The sequence below is a fragment of a genome (assembly GCF_019968955.1).
Source record: "MAG: Porospora cf. gigantea A chromosome Unknown PgA_NODE_43_length_56043_cov_366.566, whole genome shotgun sequence".
NCBI lineage: Eukaryota > Apicomplexa > Conoidasida > Eugregarinorida > Porosporidae > Porospora > Porospora cf. gigantea A.
The window spans coordinates 1-19,379 of record NW_027151699.1 but is presented as its reverse complement, the minus strand read 5'-3'; the positions used below and the strand labels follow the sequence as shown (position 1 = coordinate 19,379).

Below are 19,379 nucleotides of genomic sequence, written 5' to 3'. Positions count from 1 at the left end.
CAAGAATCTGAAAGAGTGGTGAACGAACCGCTAGTGACATGTCGGGCACCATCGGAACATTTACAATCCTTACCTAACCTTTTATGTCGCAGCCTTCTAAAAAGTAACTCATGCCCCATAAATTGAAAACTTCTGTTGAAATCCATACCAGATTATATTGAATTCTTAACATGCTTGGCCGATCCTTTGCTCTACTTATGGCTGTAACTGCAATTCGAGTGCAGGTTAATGTTCCAGACGATCCCACGGCCTTGGAAATATTTGGGAAGCCTATCTACAGCGGCGTCTGTGATCCGAAAATCAGCCTGGTTCATGTTCAAGACAGCACAGCCACTTTTGAGTCGCTCATCGCGGAACTGGCTAAGGATCGTGTTATTGAAGATCTTGTCGCCGGCTTGCAGCGCACGTATGGTGCAGCGGAGTACGGTATGGCAACTTTCGGTGATAAACCCGCACCGCTCCATGGTTTTGGACGGGGTTGGAGTGTGTGGCAACCGGGTTTCGATTCGTCGAAATGGTCACCGGACCAGTGCTACACGGCTCATCTATCGCTACAGACCCTCACTGACTCTACCTCCATCTGGGACGCCGTGACTATATCTGGAGGAAAGGATTTCGAGGAGAACCAGTTTGATGCAATGGGCAAGGCTGCCATGGACCCATTCTTTTGGCAGCACGCATTCAAATCCCAAAAGCATGCGCGGATTGTCATGATGATCACGGATGACTTTGCCCATCGTTCCGGATCCAGCACCCTGGACATTGGCAGTTGGGGTTTCGACAGCACCTATCGAGGTACGCAGCGGTACTACAACAGGGATTTCGGATCCTACGCTGAGGACAAGAACAACTTTCGCATTGTTGACGACATGGGTTCTGCTCATCTCCGTTGGCCCCTTGGATCGGGAGGGAGTGATGTGGTTATACAGGGTAACGACGCTTACCGGTCATTCGTTATCTGCCATGATTCGGCGGGAATGAATAGCGACAAATTTCGGAAAGATATTCTCAAGAGACTGAATACCTCCGGAGTGGATATCGGAACCACCGACGTCAATAACGCTTCCCATACCAAAACATGGTGGGAGGAGTTTTGCGCCAGAGAGTACGGCGCGTTTACCAAGTGGGATTTCAAAGGGGTGTTCGAGTGGGCTAACAACTACAAGTTTATCGAGGACAGCGCAATCCAGAACTACCCCTACACCAACATTGACTTCGCCGCGGACGTATGTACTACGTATGAGTACCCTGACGTCAGCACCACACAATTCGGAGACATGTTCAAGGCCTTTGGGGTTATCCCAACTGTCATCTTAACCCCGCAGCTACCGGCAACTGCCTACAGGTAAGTGACTCCTTCCTTCCAAATGCAGTATGGAAGTCGTGGCGTCCATGGCTTTTGGCAGCCACTGCCCTAAGGTTCGCAAGTCGTGTCCGGCTAACCAGTCAATTCCTGACTACTGTTTTGAATCATGGGGTGGTACGTGGGATGACAAGATCATCCGAGAGAAGTACTTTGACTGCCTTGAGGAGGAGTACCGAGGCGCTCTTGAAGACCACATGGACATCCCCTGGGTGTTTGTGATGATTGACGACGGCGCCGCCGTAAATGCCAACGTGATTGGTACTCTAATGAGACAAGCTATCGACAACGTCATCGAAAACGTTTTCTGTGGCGATATCACCACAGTACCTCCCACCACCACGACGACCACAATTCCTACAACAACTCCTGCAACAACTCCTACAACAACTCCCACAACGACTGTGTCGACCACAATTCCCACACCACCTGCTCCTACGACGACTACGACAACTCCTACGACAACTCCTACAACAACTCCTTCAACAACTCCCACTACGACGACTGTGTCGACCACAACTCCTACAACGACTCCCACTACGACCACAACGACTCCCACTACGAGCACAACTCCCACTGTGACCACAACTCCCACTACGACCACAACTCCCACTATGACCACAACTCCCACTACGACCACAACTCCCAATACGACGACTGTGTCGACCACAATTCCCACGCTACCAACTCCTACAACAACTCCCACTACGACGACTGTGTCGACTACAATTGCCACGCTACCATCTCCTACAACTATCGCCACGACAGTTGCAACCACACCTTCTACATCAGCAGCCGGTCCGACAGTCCCACCCCCAACACGCGCATCCACCCCAGCGAGCTACTCCCACGAGACCACTGCAGCGTCCGACGATGCTGGGACCGACACCGACGTTGATGGCGTCGTGATTGGTGTAGCCGTCGGCGCCGCAGGAGCGGTTGCCACGATCATGGGACTTAGTTGCTTCTTCTTTGCCAGCAGGAAGAGTGATGACGATGAGGACGAACTTGAGGTTGAGGTGGACGAGGTCTCTCAGATTAGAGAGGTACAACTAGATGTGAACGAGGTACTCGAAGATTACTAATTCTTATTGCAATTTTTTTAATTTGAACGAAACTCGACGGATCGAACTAGCTGAAATAAAGCATGTGAAGTACTTAGAGAACGTGAAGTATCTACACGTCCAACAAAAAAATGTTATTTCAAAAAAATGTTATTTTTTGTATCACGCTGCTGATTCGTTGAACAAAAATTACTCTGAGTAGCTACATGAAAGTGTCTTCATCCCAATTAGCTGCATCGATGTCTGCAATTGCTTCCGTGGGCAGCGGCTGCTCTGCTTGTGTGACTACGGCTGCCTCGTCAGGCTCGTCAAACTCGAACTCCAGATCGGTAACGCAAGATACATGCCAACCCCCCTAAGGCCATCAGCTGCTCGCCAGAGGTGCGCGAACTGGAAAACACATCGAGCCGTATGAGTAGTTGGTCCGAGATGAGGAGCTTGTCCACGGCCGTTGCGACATCGCAAGAATGATGACGATGAGGACGAACTTGAGGTTGAGGTGGACGAGGTCTCTCAGATTAGAGAGGTACAACTAGATGTGAACGAGGTACTCGAAGATCACTAATTCTTATTGCATTTTTTTAATTTGAACGAAACTCGACAGATCGAACTAGCTGAAATAAAGCATGTGAAGTACTTAGAAAACGTGAAGTATCTACACGTCCAACAAAAGGATGTTATTTTTTGTATCACGCTGCTGATTCGTTGAACAAAAATTACTCTGAGCAGCTACATGAAAGTGTCTTCATCCCAATTAGCAGCATCGATGTCTGCAATTGCTTCCGTGGGCAGCGGCTGCTCTGTTTGTGTGACTACGGCTGCCTCGTCAGGCTCGTCAAACTCGAACTCCAGATCGGGGATGGGGTAACGCAAGACACACGCCAACCCCCCTAAGGCCATCAGCTGCTCGCCAGAGGTGTGCGAACTGGAAAACACATCGAACTGTATGCCATTGCGCTTGGCTGTCTCGATCAACACTTCACATTCCTTGCGGACGATGGGGTTTGCATTTCGGAATAGTTGGTCCGAGATGAGGAGCTTGTCCACGGCCGCTTGCGACATCGCAGAGTACACCGCCGCAGTGCCGTAAGCAGCTCGGTCAGAGTCCGTCTGCAACACCTTGTTGAACTCATCAAACAGCGCCAGGGAGCTAAGAGCCTTCACGCTACTAGCGGCGCCCTGTGTGGACGACAGAAGCTCAAGCAAAGCGCTTTTGTACGCCGTGGAGGAGTGTACGAGCAACACTCGTGCGAGAACCTCCTTGGTAAGCCCGGTTTTCTGGTCCAGATTCGTTTTGAAGTAGTTGAACAGGTCGTCCTTGTAAAATCCAGGGCCGGCTAAAATAAGTACCTTGATCTGATTCAAGTCGAGGTCTGAGACAATAGCCTCTTTGACTGCCTTGTGGAACTTCGTCTCCCCCTTCTCGAAGCCGCTATGGACGCTCCGCTTCTTTGGGATGTGCTGCCTTATGCTACGCACTTGCCGGGTCAAGGTCTCAGTGGCAAGGTGAATGGTGGCGACGCCTTTATCTACAAGCTGAGTCACAGACGCTGAGCGGTCTCACCACAATCGCAGTTTCAGCATTGGCGGCCTCATTCGCCCTTTTCAGCGTGAAAATGGAAAAAGCATCCCATCTGTTCTTGAACACGCTAACCTTCCGCAATCGACAGATGGTTAAGGTATGATACTTGCCAATGGGCACGTACGCGTTAAGGCGCACATTCCGGCCATGCACTCTGAGAGCCTCTCCAGGCACGTACTCGACAGACTCGACGATGATGGTAAGAATCGTTGTCACTGACGTGACATGGTTCTTGCCTGCCACCTTCCCTCCCACCTTCTTGGAGCTGACCTTGCGCGTGGTGACGGATTTCACTAAGTCACCCACCGTAATGATGTTGTACAGCGCCCACACGTCATCGGCCTCCTCGGGGATGACGGTAGTGGTGCCTGCTGCGTGTGCGCGCTGTTGAGCTAGCACCCTCATGTGAAATCCTGAATACCGCTCAAGAACGGATTGAACGCGCAAGTGTTTATTCAATTCATACAACACATTGACTTCATCGCTGACCAGAAGCGTATCCATCAATGAAACTGGCTGCTCGGTCATAGTACCCAGCCACGACAGGCGAGATGTACATCAACAGAGACCGAACTCGGTTGCTCAAGTTATGGACAGCCAGCCTGACATTCGGGTCCGAGATGTAGAAAATCCGAAGACAGTTCCAGTACAGGAAGGAGTAGGCTACGGAATGCGTCCGAGTGAACAAGTTGAAGATGAGCATTATACCCAGCATGACTTCAATGTTTGCCAACATCTGCAAAATTTGCCACCTTCGCACAACCACCAGGGCGGCCTTCTGGCGTATCAGCTGTGGGAAGAACTCAGCAATCGGCTCGCCAGCTTCAAGTGCCTGCGTTATTAGAAGAACCGCAGTAGTGACCGGTGACGCCATGAAGAGGGGGTTCTTGTTTACGAGACTGAGCGTTGCAAAGCCGAAAATGATTCCCTTGGTGGCAAACGTATCGCTGAGCAGAGTCTGCCAGTAGGTCTTGTCGCTCCATCTGGGCCAGCCAAATTTCGCATAGAGTTCCATAAAAAGACCAGCAATCAGCAAAGTATAGCTGGGAATGCGAATGTTGGTTAGGATCAGACTCGTCGTCAACGAGATAAGGCCACCGGTCAGGGCGACCAATCCTCTTTCGTGCCAAACCGGAACAAAGTAGGAGGGTCCCTGGTGATTGTGGTGCCTCGGTCCCTCGTTCTTCACTGGTGGCGTTGCCGCAGTATCGTCAAAATTTGGATCGATGTTCTGTTTGTACCATTTCTTCTTGAACTTGAGTACCTTACCCACCGGAGGAGTGGGAAACAAGCTTTGAAAGTATGCCTGCCACTCAGGGTTGTTCCAATCGAAGTTGGCGAATCGTTCCATGGAAACAGGAATTTTGGACGATTAGTAAAATGACGTTTCAAGCACCATCGATTATCAACTCTTCCAAATCCCAGTCTTCGTATGAACCGTCCGGGAGGTACCTCCGAATCGTGAAGGGTATGGTCTTGGCATACAGTTCTTTCTCAGCTATGGCGAGGGGGTCGGTCTCACCGTCGACCGCGATGGTTATAGGGGCGTTCATACTGATCTGTAATGCGCGTGTTCCTATTACCCGTGCCTTCTCGAATTTGCTCATGTAGGGTGATGTGATCCTCGGACCCTCAGAAGCTTTAGAGCTGTCGCCCCCATCTATGCCTCCCCCAACCACAGTTCGGTTTTGGTCTTCTTCCTCGTACTCAAACGGTTCGGCGTCAGCGAGGTCGTCGTCCACACCAATGTCGAAGTCGTCGTCCATGGAAAATAGCTAATTGAGCCAGCATTCTGCTCACAAATAGGGGTAAGGATGAAACAACCAGGTGGACTATTCATGAGATCGTGTGGACACGCCAACAAGCCAACAATGATGGGAGACTCTCATACATAAATACTAATTTCTCAGATAGGATGCCGTTCAGCACTCCAATGTTGGTTGCCGAAGTCACCGACGATAGGACGGACCGTGTGACGTGTCGCAATACCTTTCTGCATGTTGATCAACCCAATAAGGAGGTTCGACGCAGATCAATGACAAGCGCACCTCGATTGAAAAGCGAATCCGACACTGATGAAGCGTTGGGCGATATTGTCCGTAGAGCCAGCACTCTTCGGCGGCCCGCACCTCCCCCTCCGCCTCCGGTCGTTCCTGTCGTTCCAGAGGTCCTCTGGACTGTAAACGGCAATGAAGCTACCTTTCCCCGTTGGTGGTGCCTGGGAACTGTTAGGCGTAAGATACTATCCATGTTTGTCACGCAGACCCCGATTGCGCTCCCTGTGTAAATCACTGGGGCAGTAACGCCTGTGGGTTTGGACGTATATGTACCTTCTGTCACCATGAGAGCCACAGTCACACGCCTGGTCGAGCCGCCTTCACAGAGAGCACCTTCAACAAAAGCCCTGTGACTATTTCTCGCAATGAGTTCGAGGAACTCATCTCCCGCAATACTCGAGACGATCTTCAACTAAAAGAGGCATTGTACTCGTTGGAACGAACCATTTTCAGCCGCTCGCTGCCAAAGCGCAACCAAAACAAGCGAGACCGGCCTGTCTACAGGACGAACGAACGTGGCCGTGGTGGCAGAGGAAGAAGTCGATGGGTAGACAAAGACCGTAACGAGAAATTCTAAATCTCTCTAGATTATTGCCGAACTCTATTTTTTCGCATCACGATGTTTTGAGAACCTCTACAATTCGTGAAAAGCTTGGGCGCTCTTCAGGGGAAGCCTTCCAGCAAAGCCCCATCAGACGCCTGATCGTGGGAGGAAATTCACCCAGAACGCTAGGTCGCAGCCCCTCATCCTTGACTTTACGTGCAACGACTCCTGGGGCGAGCCCCAGCCCAGCGTACGGCAGCTGTTGCGAGTACAGCTCGTAGAGTACGATGGCGAAGGAGTACACATCAGCCTGCATTCCGATTCGGCCGCACACTCACCTTCTCATCATACTTCCCGCCTTGCAGAACTTCAGGTGCCATCCAGTGGTAGGTTCCGGCCGGGCCTCCCTCATGGGTATCCGCCCGCAGGTTGTGTGAAAGCCCGAAATCGGCGACTTTCGCAGAAACCGAGTCCGGCTTAGTGTGGCTCGTGACCCGGTCCGTTAGGAGGATGTTGAGTGACTTCAGGTCTCGATGGATGATTTTCGGCTCTAGGGAATGAAGGTAAAGGCACCCTAGCGCGACGTCCAGCGCAATTTTCCGCTTCAGGGGAAGCCCGATGCGCACCGGTGGCCCATCCTTTGGATGGAGCAGACTGAACAGAGTCCCACCCCGACAGCACTCCGTGACGACGGACAGAGGGCGGTAGGAGCACCCCATGAGCAGCACTATGTTGGGGTGGCGCAGGCGTACCATTATGGCCAGTTCGCGTAGCAGGTGGGCCATCTGGTCCGAGTTCTTAGTCTTCAGGTTCTTGACTGCCACCTCCGTGCCGCGCCAGGTTCCTCGGTAGACGTCAGCAGTAGCTCCGTGACCCAACTTTTCGTGAAGCACAATATCTGCATAGTCGATGACGCAATCCTTGGGCATCGTGGAACAAACCACGTCCACTCCTTGGGCAGGTCTTTCTACTCTGTACGCCACTCGGGGGTCAGCTCGGTAAGATACCTTGGGGCTTTGAGCGCGGTAGCATACTTTAGGAGCCGCTGCTTTGTAGGCCTTAGGACTGGCGGTGGGCTCTGGCACGGGTCTGATCCCGGACGGTCGTTGGTACGTCGTGCGTTTCACCCCATCCGGCGCTGTGGTGGCAGTCAGCATCGACACGCCTGACACTGGGGGGGGTCTCGGCAGTCTCTGGGTGGGCATAGGCCGCGATGCCGGAGTGGAACAATTCGGTTTGATATAGGGAGACGTCGACCGGCCTCGCGGCCGCACCTGAGGGCGGATAGGCACAGTCCGGAAGGGAAGGCCTTCCGTCTCCCGGCGTATAGGGGAAGGCGTCAGTGGAGACGAGGGGTGTGGCTTACGAATATAATTGGCCGATCGCGGGTGCAATGGTGGAGGTACTCCCCCCCCGGAGCACCCATCTATCAACGACTGAGGGTGTAGGAAGTGTCTATCAACTGGGGCTGACGCGTTGGGCTCTGCAGCCGGCAAACGAGGCGGCGTAGCCAGACGTCCTCGCTCACTGGGCTCTCCAGCCGGCAAACGAGGCGGCGTAGCCAGACGTCCTCGCTCACTGGTGGCCGAGCCGCTTCTCGCTCTCTCCACGAGGAAATCGGTGAAGGACCTAGGGTCTGTGGGAGCGCTGATGGAGGATTGGCGCGATGTGGAGCTGCGCACGGAACTGCTGCGCCGAGCCAGGGGAGACGCCGTCCGATGCATAGGAGGTAGGATCGTCTCCCGCGGCGCCTCATCAGCAGCGCAGCCCAGTTTCTGACCTATTCCTTTTACAAACCTGAAGGGCGTGCTGGCGATGTTACCGCAAAAAGGAGGGCGGTCGTGGCGAAATCCGGGCGGGCCGAAGGATAGGAACTCACCGCTCAGGCACATATCGCTGCAAATCTCGTTCTGTCTCGGAGTCGCATGGGCTTCAAGCGTCTGAGGTAGCGGGAGAGATATGTCCATCTCCACCGAATCATGGAGGTACTCAGAGGGAGTTGCCACGCTTGTTTTAAATGTGGTGACGCCCTGAGAGTTCATTAGCGCCGGCTCTCTGGAGGTTTCGGAACTCGTCTGCGGCCGCGTCGAGACCGATTCTCCCTCGACTTCAAAGCCCAGGACATGTGGAATGGGCAGGAATAGTCCCGAGAAATCCGCTTCATCAGGTGTGTCCTCGAACTGCCAAACTTTAGAAGCCACGTAGTCATCCAAGGTCGTGTGTCCCACGCAGGCTAGTGGATCCTGCGTCATGGTCGGCCTCATTCCCGGGTACGCCGCCGACAAACGGTTGACTAGCTCGAGAAGGCCCCGCAGTGTCCTGTGGAATTGCGACAACTCAGCCTTTAGCATCCACATTCTCTGGAGAGCCCGCTGAGAGATATCGCTGATGACGTATGGCGACTTCAGACCATCGAGGCTGCTAAGCGAGCGGGACATCTGCCTTTCGTATAGCGCCCGCATGTCTTTTATTGGGAGATGGTAGTCCTGGGATACGATAGTTTGAATCACAGCGCGTTCTGATCCCTCGGGGTCCACTCCGCAAGCAAGGTCTTCTGAGTCAAAGGGCAAAGCGCCCGCCACTAGCAAACCGCCCAGCATCGTCTGCGTGCGGAAAAGGAAGCGGCAGTCTTCAGTCAGCATTTGAATGACAGGAGTGAAAAGACTGAAGAACCCCGAGACACGGTCCCCCCCAACACGTTGAGCGAGCGCTGATGCCGACTTGGCCACTGCCAAGAGAGCCCTCAAGGTGGTGAAGGACACGGGGTTCATCGCGTTTCGGCAGTCGGGGTCGAGCGTGACGGGGACCTGTGCTAAGGAAGACAGAGACGACTCTGAGAGGTAAGATCCCCAACACCACCTCCCATCGAACAGCCAATGATACTTGCGCTGCGTATCCAGTCTCAGACGCAGGTACTGTGAATAACACACTAAGACGTGGACAAGACGCTTCACCTCATCGGCGTCCCCGGGCCCTGGCTGTGAGGGATCGAGAGTGCGCAGGAAGTCCAGAGACGTCGCGCATTGTATAGCGTAGTGGTCTTGCCATGAGGACTGCAGCATTGAAACTGTAGGGACAAGCGAGTTGACCTTTCTGCAGTCGGTGGCATCGCGGAAAACGCGGTGAATCAAAGTGAGCACCTTCAAAGCGACAACCGGATGCCTTGCGATGGGACGCGCTTCTAGGCGAGCACTCAACCAGCTGACGTCTGAAGTTGCATGCACTTCTTTCAGCAAAGCGTCCAACGTTTTCTGTTTGCAGGGGTCAACTTTCTTGTTGGTGCCTGCCTTTACCAGACGCGTCCGACTCTCTCTCTGTCTGATTAACCGCGAGGTCGCGCGAAGCATAGAAATGAGGTATTTTTGGCAATGTTTGGTAATTTCGACTCAGGTGTCTGTCTCTCGGGTCATTCACCCCTTTGCACGTGTGGCGTCCGCATTGGGTGATAGCGTCATGAGCCCCATAAAGCCACCGTATGACTCCACAAGAATTCGTCATTTATTGCGATGCCACAAACTGCAAATAGATGGGGCGTAGTGATTTCCCATCCTGATGATGAGGCAATGTTTTTCTTGCCCCTGATTCGAGCGTTGACTGCGCGTGGGAAACACGTCTTCGTTCTCTGCATGACGTGTGGTGACAATGCTGTTCGGAAGAGCGAGTTGAGCGCCGCCAAGAGCGAACTAGGAATTGATGACCTTCAAATGGTGGCTCACCCTTCGATGCGTGATGCCTGGCGCACATGGAACGTTTCTGAAGGGCGAGCCATAGTGGCCGATTGGCTCAAGACTAACAACATTCAGTCCGTCGCCACCTTCGACTTCCGTGGAATATCATCCCACCCCAACCACGTCTCGACTCACTTCACTGTAAAAAGCGCCGTGATTCACGCGAACAATCTCAACCCTAACAAGCAGATAGCATTCTACGCCAACCTCACCATCAACCGTTTGATGAAGTACCTCGGTATTCTGCTTCTCCCTGTTGTGCTGTTGTTGTACTACGTGCTGGCTATCAAGATGCCTCGTCTCTTCTGCAGCGAGAACTATGTGGTCGCATTCAATCCGAGACCTCTGGACAGCAGGCGAGTCATGACACATCACCAGTCGCAGTTTCATTGCTTCCGGCACTGGTACCGGCACGTCTACGTGCTGTTCTCCGTCTATGTTTACTTGACACCTTTGAAGCGCGAATCAGTTGACACTGTGTGAATTTCCTTTCTGTGAATTTCCTTTCTGTGAATATCCTTTTTACACACGAATCCGATGAGATTAGTTCACTGTGTGTGAATTAACTCGAATCCGAACGACGAGGAGAGTTCACTGTTCGCTCTTTAACTGGTCTTCCATCTCCTTCAGTCGTTCAATACAACGACGAACACCTTCACAGTACGGAGCATTTGTCTCGTTGAAGAGGTGCAGCAGTTCGTTCAAGCGTGCTAGGGTTATTTGCAGCCACTCCCCAACTGGATACCGCTGGTTGATGGGCGTCTGCATGGCACAGGCGGCTGGACTGCCAATAGGGGCAACAGGAGTGCAACCACCCTGAGTGTCCATACTCGAAAATTGAGTTTCTTTAAAATCACAGCTACGGGTCATCCTCCAGTTTCTTTCGCTTGCCGAACATAACCGTCATGTGCTGCCCTGGCTGCTGAACGAACTGCGCCTCGTCGTCAGGGTCGTCGCCAACGGCTACCAGGCCTGCACCCTTCAAATAGTTGACAGGACCGATGTCGGGTTCTCCTTTTACTTCTCCGGAACCTTCGGAGATTTCCACCGACGACGTCTCGTTCGAGCCTTCGCCTACCTTCTCAATGCTGGCTAGTATCCAGGCCGACCACTTCAAGGTGGAGTTCTCCTGAGAGGAGGATGTGTCTGCCTGATGCACTCGTTTCACAAGGGCTAGAGCGTCCTCAAGTTTATTGAAAATGGCGACGCTTGGCGATCGGTAGTAAGGTTCATTATTCTTGTCAAGGTTGTAGGTCTTGTCATCGCCGCCACCACCCATGTCTGATACAGTGTACGTCCATAGAAACCCTCGTTGGAAGGTCGACGTCATCATCGCAAAGGCCCCTCGTGAAACCAGGAGGTGCAAGTGTCGGCCCCGGTTACTCTCCTCGTCGTTCAGAACCCCGTTAAAGTCGGATAGGATATCATCGAAGTGTGGTGAGGAAACTCGACGTCGCTTTACCAAACCTGCGTAAGTTGAGTCCTTCTCTAGCAGAGTATCGACGCTGCGAATCTTTTCTGGTTTGAGGACTTGCGTTACGATTTCAGCCAACCGCTCTGATGACCATCGCTGTCCCCTCTCTTCAACCAGTGCTACCTGTAACAACCCCTTCAGTCTGCGGTCCACGTGCAGCGATCTGACCGCGTCCACGTCAACGCCGTCAGCGAAGATCTGAGCCACGGCACCTGGAGGCAGTCTACCTTTGCGTTTGCCCTGTCGCAAGTCTTCGTCCATTTCCGGGTCTTCCACGGACCCATCGGCGCGCATCACTATACCACCCATCGTGACCGGCGCGGCGTAATTTGCGGCGTATTCCACAGCGCGGACACAGCAGGACTTTCGAAGCGGATTCATGAATGCAGCCAGCAATCCTCTGTCCGACGCGCGTTGTCGGACCACGTTACTGGCGCGGGACTGCTTCGTGACGAATAGTGTATCGTTCTCGTTCTCTCCATGCGCACTTTCTGACGAGCCCTCAAAGTAGTCATTGAAGCTGGCTGATACTACTACCTATATATACCCACCAGGGTAGACTCCTGCAGCTGACCCTGCTTGGGATGCTGCGTCCGAGCCAGAGTACGCAGTCGACATTGTGTGCAGTGCGTGAGATTCGCCAAATACTAATGTCAGTCAATCGAAGGGTCGACGCAACACGCTCCATAGATATCAGACCCTACGATGGCCGGCGCGCTGCACAGTCTACAGCGGCGGACGTGGCGGAGAGGAAAGCCCGTTTTGTCAAGAGTCCCTCCAGTCTGCCTTTTCTCGTCAGTAGGCACAGACGGATGCCCAGCTGATGGAATAGATTGTGAACCTGAGACAAAGGACTCTCAGGGACCAGTTGGATGACTGCTTCGTCCACCAGCTCTGAGAAGTCCAAGGTTCCTTGGCCACCCAGCAAGGCACGTTTAGGCTCGGAGTTGGGGTGGTAGGGATCTGCAGCTCGGTAGTAGACGGTGACGCCCTTCATGTCGACAACAGGTGATCCTGAAGCACCGCCGCTGCGGTGACTCGCACACATCTCCACTTCTTCGGCCCTGTATGACTGCCAAATCCACGCCTCACCGCTTATCTCCCAGACCTACGAAGGAAAAGAACCTCGGCATGTTGAATCTCGACGGTGGCTGCTTGCTCACCTTCACCAGTTGCCCTTGCTGATCGTCCAAGCGGGACCTTCGTGAGTAGGTGGAAAACTCTACCTGAGTGGACTCAGCGAATCCCTTGGCCTGCACGGCGGTCAGGGCAGCCTGCAGGTCAGCAGTGTGAAGCAAGCCACAGACGCCACGGTCAACCGAATTGGTCACCAGCGGAAAGCCTTTGAAGCTGTATCGGGCCAGTTTCGACTTCATCGAGGCCACCGTGTTGCTCCCCAGTGTAAAGACAGCCACGTTGGCAGTCGCTATGTCGGTAGCTCGCAGCGTGTAGGCGGAATCCGCCAGCTCTGCATCCAGAAAAGGATAGCCTCGGAGACGGATGTAGCACTCATATATGGAGTGAGGTGCCAACGCATCCCCAACCCACTTAGATACCATAACTGCTGACATAAATGGTACGACGTAGTTCAGTCCGCCAGTCAGCTCGAACATGATTACCACGATGGATATCGTGGTCCGTGTTACGCCACCCAACATGGCAGACGCGCCAACCAGTGCGTACACTCCGGGATTTATGGCGTGGACGGCTGCGTAGTTCGGGTGGAAAGCAGCCGTATAGCGCAACATGAAGAGGCCCAATATCCGACCCATCAGGGCTCCGATCGTCAGCGAAGGGATAAACAACCCCGAGGGCAGGCCTAGACCGAAGCAGAAGACCGCTTGAACAAATTTCAGGGCCGCGATACCGAAAAGTGTGAGCATCAGCGTGTTGCTGGTGTTGTACTCAGACGTTCTCAAAGACAAGTTATTGGAGCAGAAGCCGTGGTGGTCGGAGGCCTCCAGCTGACATCGGTTGAACAAACTTTTCATGAGACTGGAGTTGGACATCCTAATGAGCTCTCCATTGTAGTTGCACAGGGAGAAAACGCACGTCACTACTGCCGCCTCTAAGATGGGGTTGCGGATGATGCGCAGTGCTGCGTCTCTAGGCATCTAGTGACTCACCCATGTTAGTAGTATCCTTCTCTCTTAGTTGTTTCTTAAAGGCCGCCCACCGCACGTTTAGGTGGATGTAGAGCGCGCCGCCCATTCCGCCGAGGACGCCCAGAATCGTGAAGGGGACGAGCTCTATGAGCTGCCATCCACCCACGAGCGACATCATGTCCATTTGAAACATTGTCAGGCTTCCCGTGTGGTCTGCGTCGATCCACTTGAGGACGAGAGCGCCAACGACGGCGCAGAAGAAAGACTTCCAGAGCGTTTTGGGAGGAAAATACGTCGACACCTCCTCCAGGCTGAATAGAACTCCCCCCAGAGGAGCACCGAAAGCGCAGGAAACGCCAGTGGCACAAGCCGCAGAGAGAAGCTCCCGTTGCTTGGCCTCGTTCTCTCTGAATTTATGGCCATACCGGGAGAGAAGGTGGGACCAGCAGCATGCTATGTGCACCAACGGTCCTTCCTTGCCCAAGCAGAGTCCGGAGGCAATTGCGAAGGCCAGGCCGACCACCTTGATGAGCAGCGTCCAGAACCCCAGCACCCGTTTGAGAACGAACCCTCCAAGTATCGTCTTGACTTCAGGTATTCCCGACCCGGCAGCAGGGGGCGCCAACGCCTGGCAGAGTACAGCGGCAACAGCCGCGAAAACTGTGTTTGCTCCAACTCTCTCCTCACCAGTCGACAGCACAATGTACATGCTGTACTCCGTCCAGTAAACTCCGCCAGCCGGCACTCCGAGGATCCGAGCCCAAGAGAGCCACTGCACGCGGTCCGGAATATGAGTTACGCTGCCGCCTTCGGACATCGTCGCATCGGCCTGTAGCTCAGTCACTGGACGCAGAACGCATCTATTGTTGCGTGAGTCCACGCTAGCGTCATTATCACAGCAGGCGCTCCGCGACAGCCATATGAGGTTGTCACAGACCCCGAATCGGAGGTCAAACAAGTACTTGACGGCCATCTCAATCCAGCCCGCCGAAAAAGCAGTCAGAACTGCAACCATAGCACAATAGAACCAACCCTCTGCACGAATGAAGCGCTTCTTCCACGACGTTCCTCGGTTCTGGATGAACTGTCGGTTGTGGTTGCGTTCGTGGTAGGAAAAGTCTATGCCGTGAATTTCAGACGACCTGCTAGATTCTGCGTGAAACCCCTCCAGGGTGTAAGCAAAGCTCAGACGTGGGGTGCCCTTCGCAACTGTCCCAGAAGTGATTTTTTCCATTTGGTCTTTGATCCAACTGAAGTGCAGCTGGGGCACGTCACGCATCAGGACGGGTCAACACAGTGTCAAATCAACGATTAATTAGTGACAGTGATTCACAAGAAGTTCGGTCTCTGATATCTTCGACACCTTCGCGTCTTCAATAGCCGGCTTGCACACAAAATCGTAGAGCGCCATGCCGCCAATCAACCCTGCAGCCCAAATGATGCTATGAGTCTTGACGACAGTGCTCATGAGACCGGGACCAGGACACATCCCCCCGAGACCCCATCCCACGCCAAAGATGCACGATCCCAGCACCAGTTCCCAGTCAATATCGGTCCTTGAGGGGCAAGAGAAAGATTCCTGAACGACAGGCTTCTCTCGTTGGAGGATAGTTGGGAATGTGCATAGATTGAACCCCACAGCACCGCCCATGACCAGAGCCAGGCTGGGATCCCAAACAGCCCAGTCCAGAGTTAGGAATCCGCTGACCTTCGACACCCGGCACATTCCCGAAAGCAGAAGTCCACATCCGAAGAGGAAGCCAGTAAGGCCGCCGATCGCGTAGTCTATCCAGCCACTGGTCAGACTGGCAACGATAGCGGCCTGCACCACCAGCCAGAGGGTGACTAACGGACCTGCCCACTGCCACCACTGCTCCGTGGTCGCTCCCCAGGAATGCCCAGTCATGGCGTTAAAAAAACCTAAGTAGTGCAAGCTGCTGGACACGACCATGCCCGAAGCCATGAAGCAGCCTACCGCGACGAGAGACCGAAGCGAGAAACGCGGAAGGCCGCACACGCCATGGCCAGACGTGCAGCCGCAGCCCATCCTGGTACCGAAGCCTACAAGAGCTCCGCTGAGAACCCACATTGTCTCATGAAGGCGGTTGTTCATCCAGGCCTCAGAATCGAACCACTGCAACTGGAAAGCGCCCAAATTCACACCGTCGCCGAATATCAGGCTGGCAAGGGAGGCGGGCACCAGCAGCCCTGCAATAAAGGACATCTTCCACTCTAAGCCGGAGCCAGCGTCGAACTTGTAGACGGAGGAGAGGATACCCGAAATACCGGTGACTCGGCCTGCTAGGCTGAGGTTGATGGTCGTGGCCAGCGCAATGACCAGTCCTCCGACGAAAGCGGAGACGAGGTCAGAGGTTGGCGGAATCATATGATGTTGGAAGTTTGGAAATATCGCTGGATTCTCAATGGAGTCGTACGGTGCGGGCACAGGGATTTCAGTACTCTCGCCGCCGGTGGGGTGCTCGTAGTCCTGTCTCCGCAATTGTCCAATTCTAATGTCCTCGTCGAGCTCAGATCTCGATCTCTTGAAGGAAGAGGTGGCTGACAGTGACGACGAGCTGCTTGACCTCCTCACCGAGACCAAGAAAGCTGGTGCCTGTGGCGGGGGTGGTTGCTGTGGCCAGCCGCAGTGGGATGACGACGACCGTGAAGGGATGGAGCGAGCGCGGCGCCAGTACCGGAAACAAGCCAAGGACGAAGCTCGATTGAACCCGCCGCTGTCGTTCTGGGAGAAGGTCAAACGCATGATGTACTTCCTCTCTCTTGTCGCGGCATGCCTCCTCTTGGTTGGCTTGAAGAGCGGTGAGGACGAGTGGTATAATCGACGTAACCTTGACTACACCACTGTGGACCATTATGAGGTTTTAGGAGTGTCAAAGAAGGAAGCCACATCTGGTATTCGTCGACAGTTCCGCAAACTTGCCTCGCAATGGCACCCTGATCGCAATCCCAACTGCGACGCCTGTGCTGAGAAGTTCACTGCTATTCAAGAAGCGTTTGAGGTCCTCTCGGACCCTACGAAGCGAAGCATTTACGACAGCAGTCACAGTGTTAACCTCGACACAATCAAGCCCGTCTTCACCCAGGTTCTTACAGCAGAGAACTACGATGCTCTTGTTAAGATTCCCCTTACCGATTTCACCAGGAAAGCTCCTGTTTGGCTTGTCATGGTGCACAGCGATTTGGAGTTCGGCAGCACGCAGTTCTTTAAGATATTCGAAGCACTAGCAGCTCAGCTGTCGGGGTTTGCTAGGTTCGGAGTGGTCGACGCATTGCGTGACAAGAAGTCCGTCAAGAAGCTGCCTATTCACGTTAGGTTCCATCCTACTGTGCTAATGCTCACGCGTGGGCAGAAACCTGTCATCATGCCCATAGGCGAGATTTCCGGGCTGGGTAGCCTCAAGCAGTGGGTCCATGCGAATATGCCCCAGAACTACAGGTCGCTAAGCCATACAAAGCAGTTTCTGGACTTCTATGAATGCGGCCGTGGAGCCAGCGAGAAGCCCCGACTACTCTTCGTCCGCCAGACTGAACAACCACCTATGATGTTCTCTAGCAGTCTGGAATCTTGGAACCAGGTCTTCGACATCGCAACGGCTCCCTTAGGAACCGTGCCTAAGGATTATCGGAAAATAGTTCCCAAAGGGCTGTCCAAGGACCACGCGCTAATATCGCTGCCGCCCTGTGATGTCGACGGACCCAACGCGCGAATTGTACGACGACAGCTGGTCTCGCGGAAGTCTTGGTTAGAATTTAAGGGCATGTTGTCGCAGGCCGCGAGTGATTTTGCAGTGATGCTGACCAAGACATCGGCGGACCAACTCTGCTCGTCAACCACGGTTGGAGTTCGGACTTATTGCGTCGTATACATTAAGCCTGCGTCGCCTGTTACCGTCGACCGCACTCTCGCCATGCACAACGAAAAGACGTTTGAAGGCTGGAACGAGGACGAGGTGGACGCCGAGACCGATTTTTCGGTTTATCAGTCAGTTGTCATCCAGGAGACGTCCGAGCTCCTGGATGCGTTTCAACAGCAGGTTTTGGCTGGCGCCAGCACATTCATTCTCGACTGGGAAGGCGGTAGGTTCGCTCTGTTGGAGGACGACACCGGAGATCCCATTGATGTGCAGGCCGTTCCCTCCTACATAGCCCACAACCAGCTGCAATTCCGAACCTTCTCGGCAGTGCGGCATCGTTGCTCGTCCCCGCAGGCCTTCATCAACGCCCTCGTCGGTGATGAACCCTGGCGGGTTAGATTGTCCCAGTGGTTGCGTAAGCCATCTGTAGTGGTCTCGACCCTCTGCATAATACTAAGCAGAGCCATGTGGAGTGAGTCCATCTCTAGATTTCAACGCAGACACTCCCGTCGTTAGCTTCCAATTCCTTCTGGCCTTGAGTTTCGGCATCGCCATGGGTCAGTTTCTTGAATACGTTCTTCCGTAATGACCACCAAGACTCCCTATCTGGGACAAATACCTTCGCTCTCACTACCAAATCTGAGTGAGTCGGCGCGAACGGAACCTGTGTCATTTCTACCACAAACTTACCACGCTAGCAAAATGAAGTGTCGGAGCCGCCTTGAGCACAGTCACGCAGAATAGCGCTGTAGCGCTGGCGAACAACCCAGGCAGGCTCATAACGAGACCCAGGTTGCCCAGATACCCTATGACACCGAACAGCACCACGAAGAGCTGCCAGGCCGTGACAGCGACGAAGTTCGCGCGTATCAACTTTAGGGGGGTCTCATGATAGGACTCCACAGTAATGGCACCGAGTACGACGCCAGCCCACACGTCCGCCACGATGGAAGGCGCCAGGCTGAACATGCGATCCCGCCAGACCTCCTTGTTGGGGTCATCAAAGGTCTCCCCCCACGTAGATCTACTGAGGTGAGCGTCAGTAGTGAAGATGTGTAAAAAACCCAGCAGCATCGCAGTGTAGCCGGCGATGTAACCCATCCAGTCCGCTGCTATTGGAATTGCGTCGAATGTTTTCCGTCGGCACCGGTGGCACCCCATGTGCACGGCGTGATTCGCCACCAGGAGTGTCTGTGCCACGGGTGGCGGGCACATCAGAGCTAGTAGTTGGGATCACTAGAGTTCATTGTGTCGAAACATGCAACATTTAGGTGGTATCTCATTCACTCTTTTCACGAAACCCATTAACAGCAATGGTGGATTTTTTCGAGCACTTCATTTACGATCTCACGAACCACTCGGAACATGATGCGTCCGCGGCAGTCATTGATGAAGACGTCGTTGTCAAATCGGGGTTGAGGAGTCGGATATCGAATACGGATTACGTCCCAGTAGAAGAGCTGAGTCAGAAACTCGAACCACTTCCTTCGCCCCGGGCTCGACACCAAACTGCGCTGCTTAAGAAGCTCTCCAGTGTGAGGGGAATGAACATGAAGGATATCGCTGCAGGAGGCCGAATCTCTCTGT

The 19,379-nt window shown here is 53.7% G+C and overlaps 10 protein-coding genes across 17 annotated transcripts; 3 read left to right on the top strand and 7 right to left on the bottom strand.

Moving 5' to 3' along the window:
- Positions 1-170: 170 nt before the first annotated feature.
- On the top strand, positions 171-2,448 carry KVP18_003614 (uncharacterized protein; the record flags this gene model as incomplete). 2 transcript variants are annotated; one of them, XM_067955491.1, is made up of 4 exons in its annotated part: positions 171-1,345; positions 1,374-1,577; positions 1,691-2,169; positions 2,201-2,448. In XM_067955491.1, the coding sequence occupies 4 exons, from the start codon at positions 171-173 to the stop codon at positions 2,446-2,448; spliced, it is 2,106 nt and encodes a 701-aa protein (XP_067808645.1). The 2 variants fall into 2 exon arrangements, with proteins under 2 accessions (XP_067808645.1, XP_067808646.1); XM_067955492.1 differs by having other exon boundaries at positions 1,374-2,448.
- A 708-nt stretch (positions 2,449-3,156) lies between these two features.
- KVP18_003597 (uncharacterized protein) lies at positions 3,157-4,414 on the bottom strand (the record flags this gene model as incomplete). The annotated part of the gene is made up of 2 exons (XM_067955463.1): positions 3,157-3,963; positions 3,992-4,414. The coding sequence occupies 2 exons, from the start codon at positions 4,412-4,414 to the stop codon at positions 3,157-3,159; spliced, it is 1,230 nt and encodes a 409-aa protein (XP_067808617.1).
- A 73-nt stretch (positions 4,415-4,487) lies between these two features.
- On the bottom strand, positions 4,488-5,360 carry KVP18_003617 (uncharacterized protein; the record flags this gene model as incomplete). Its single annotated transcript, XM_067955498.1, has 1 exon — positions 4,488-5,360. The coding sequence occupies one exon, from the start codon at positions 5,358-5,360 to the stop codon at positions 4,488-4,490; it is 873 nt and encodes a 290-aa protein (XP_067808652.1).
- A 37-nt stretch (positions 5,361-5,397) lies between these two features.
- KVP18_003601 (uncharacterized protein) lies at positions 5,398-5,775 on the bottom strand (the record flags this gene model as incomplete). Its single annotated transcript, XM_067955469.1, has 1 exon — positions 5,398-5,775. One exon carries the CDS (start codon positions 5,773-5,775, stop codon positions 5,398-5,400), a length of 378 nt encoding a protein of 125 aa, XP_067808623.1.
- Positions 5,776-6,680: 905 nt separating this feature from the next.
- KVP18_003621 (uncharacterized protein) lies at positions 6,681-9,957 on the bottom strand (the record flags this gene model as incomplete). 2 transcript variants are annotated; one of them, XM_067955504.1, is made up of 2 exons in its annotated part: positions 6,681-6,920; positions 6,949-9,957. In XM_067955504.1, the coding sequence occupies 2 exons, from the start codon at positions 9,955-9,957 to the stop codon at positions 6,681-6,683; spliced, it is 3,249 nt and encodes a 1,082-aa protein (XP_067808658.1). The 2 variants fall into 2 exon arrangements, with proteins under 2 accessions (XP_067808658.1, XP_067808659.1); XM_067955505.1 differs by having other exon boundaries at positions 6,916-9,957.
- A 159-nt stretch (positions 9,958-10,116) lies between these two features.
- KVP18_003610 (uncharacterized protein) lies at positions 10,117-10,821 on the top strand (the record flags this gene model as incomplete). The annotated part of the gene is made up of 1 exon (XM_067955487.1): positions 10,117-10,821. The coding sequence occupies one exon, from the start codon at positions 10,117-10,119 to the stop codon at positions 10,819-10,821; it is 705 nt and encodes a 234-aa protein (XP_067808641.1).
- A 376-nt stretch (positions 10,822-11,197) lies between these two features.
- KVP18_003605 (uncharacterized protein) lies at positions 11,198-15,196 on the bottom strand (the record flags this gene model as incomplete). Of its 5 annotated transcripts, XM_067955480.1 has the most annotated exons (5): positions 11,198-12,332; positions 12,364-12,512; positions 12,543-12,876; positions 12,905-13,910; positions 13,939-15,196. In XM_067955480.1, 5 exons carry the CDS (start codon positions 15,194-15,196, stop codon positions 11,198-11,200), a joined length of 3,882 nt encoding a protein of 1,293 aa, XP_067808634.1. The 5 variants fall into 5 exon arrangements, with proteins under 5 accessions (XP_067808634.1, XP_067808633.1, XP_067808631.1 ...); XM_067955479.1 differs by lacking the exons at positions 12,364-12,512; positions 12,543-12,876; positions 12,905-13,910; positions 13,939-15,196 and having other exon boundaries at positions 11,198-12,193; XM_067955477.1 differs by lacking the exons at positions 11,198-12,332; positions 12,364-12,512; positions 12,905-13,910; positions 13,939-15,196 and having other exon boundaries at positions 12,513-12,809.
- A 36-nt stretch (positions 15,197-15,232) lies between these two features.
- Positions 15,233-16,303, bottom strand: KVP18_003606 (uncharacterized protein; the record flags this gene model as incomplete). Its single annotated transcript, XM_067955482.1, has 1 exon — positions 15,233-16,303. The coding sequence occupies one exon, from the start codon at positions 16,301-16,303 to the stop codon at positions 15,233-15,235; it is 1,071 nt and encodes a 356-aa protein (XP_067808636.1).
- Positions 16,304-16,430: 127 nt separating this feature from the next.
- KVP18_003595 (uncharacterized protein) lies at positions 16,431-18,378 on the top strand (the record flags this gene model as incomplete). Of its 2 annotated transcripts, XM_067955459.1 has the most annotated exons (2): positions 16,431-18,207; positions 18,254-18,378. In XM_067955459.1, 2 exons carry the CDS (start codon positions 16,431-16,433, stop codon positions 18,376-18,378), a joined length of 1,902 nt encoding a protein of 633 aa, XP_067808613.1. The 2 variants fall into 2 exon arrangements, with proteins under 2 accessions (XP_067808613.1, XP_067808614.1); XM_067955460.1 differs by having other exon boundaries at positions 16,431-18,308.
- Positions 18,379-18,467: 89 nt separating this feature from the next.
- Positions 18,468-18,953, bottom strand: KVP18_005120 (uncharacterized protein; the record flags this gene model as incomplete). Its single annotated transcript, XM_067949482.1, has 1 exon — positions 18,468-18,953. One exon carries the CDS (start codon positions 18,951-18,953, stop codon positions 18,468-18,470), a length of 486 nt encoding a protein of 161 aa, XP_067808663.1.
- Positions 18,954-19,379: the final 426 nt, after the last annotated feature.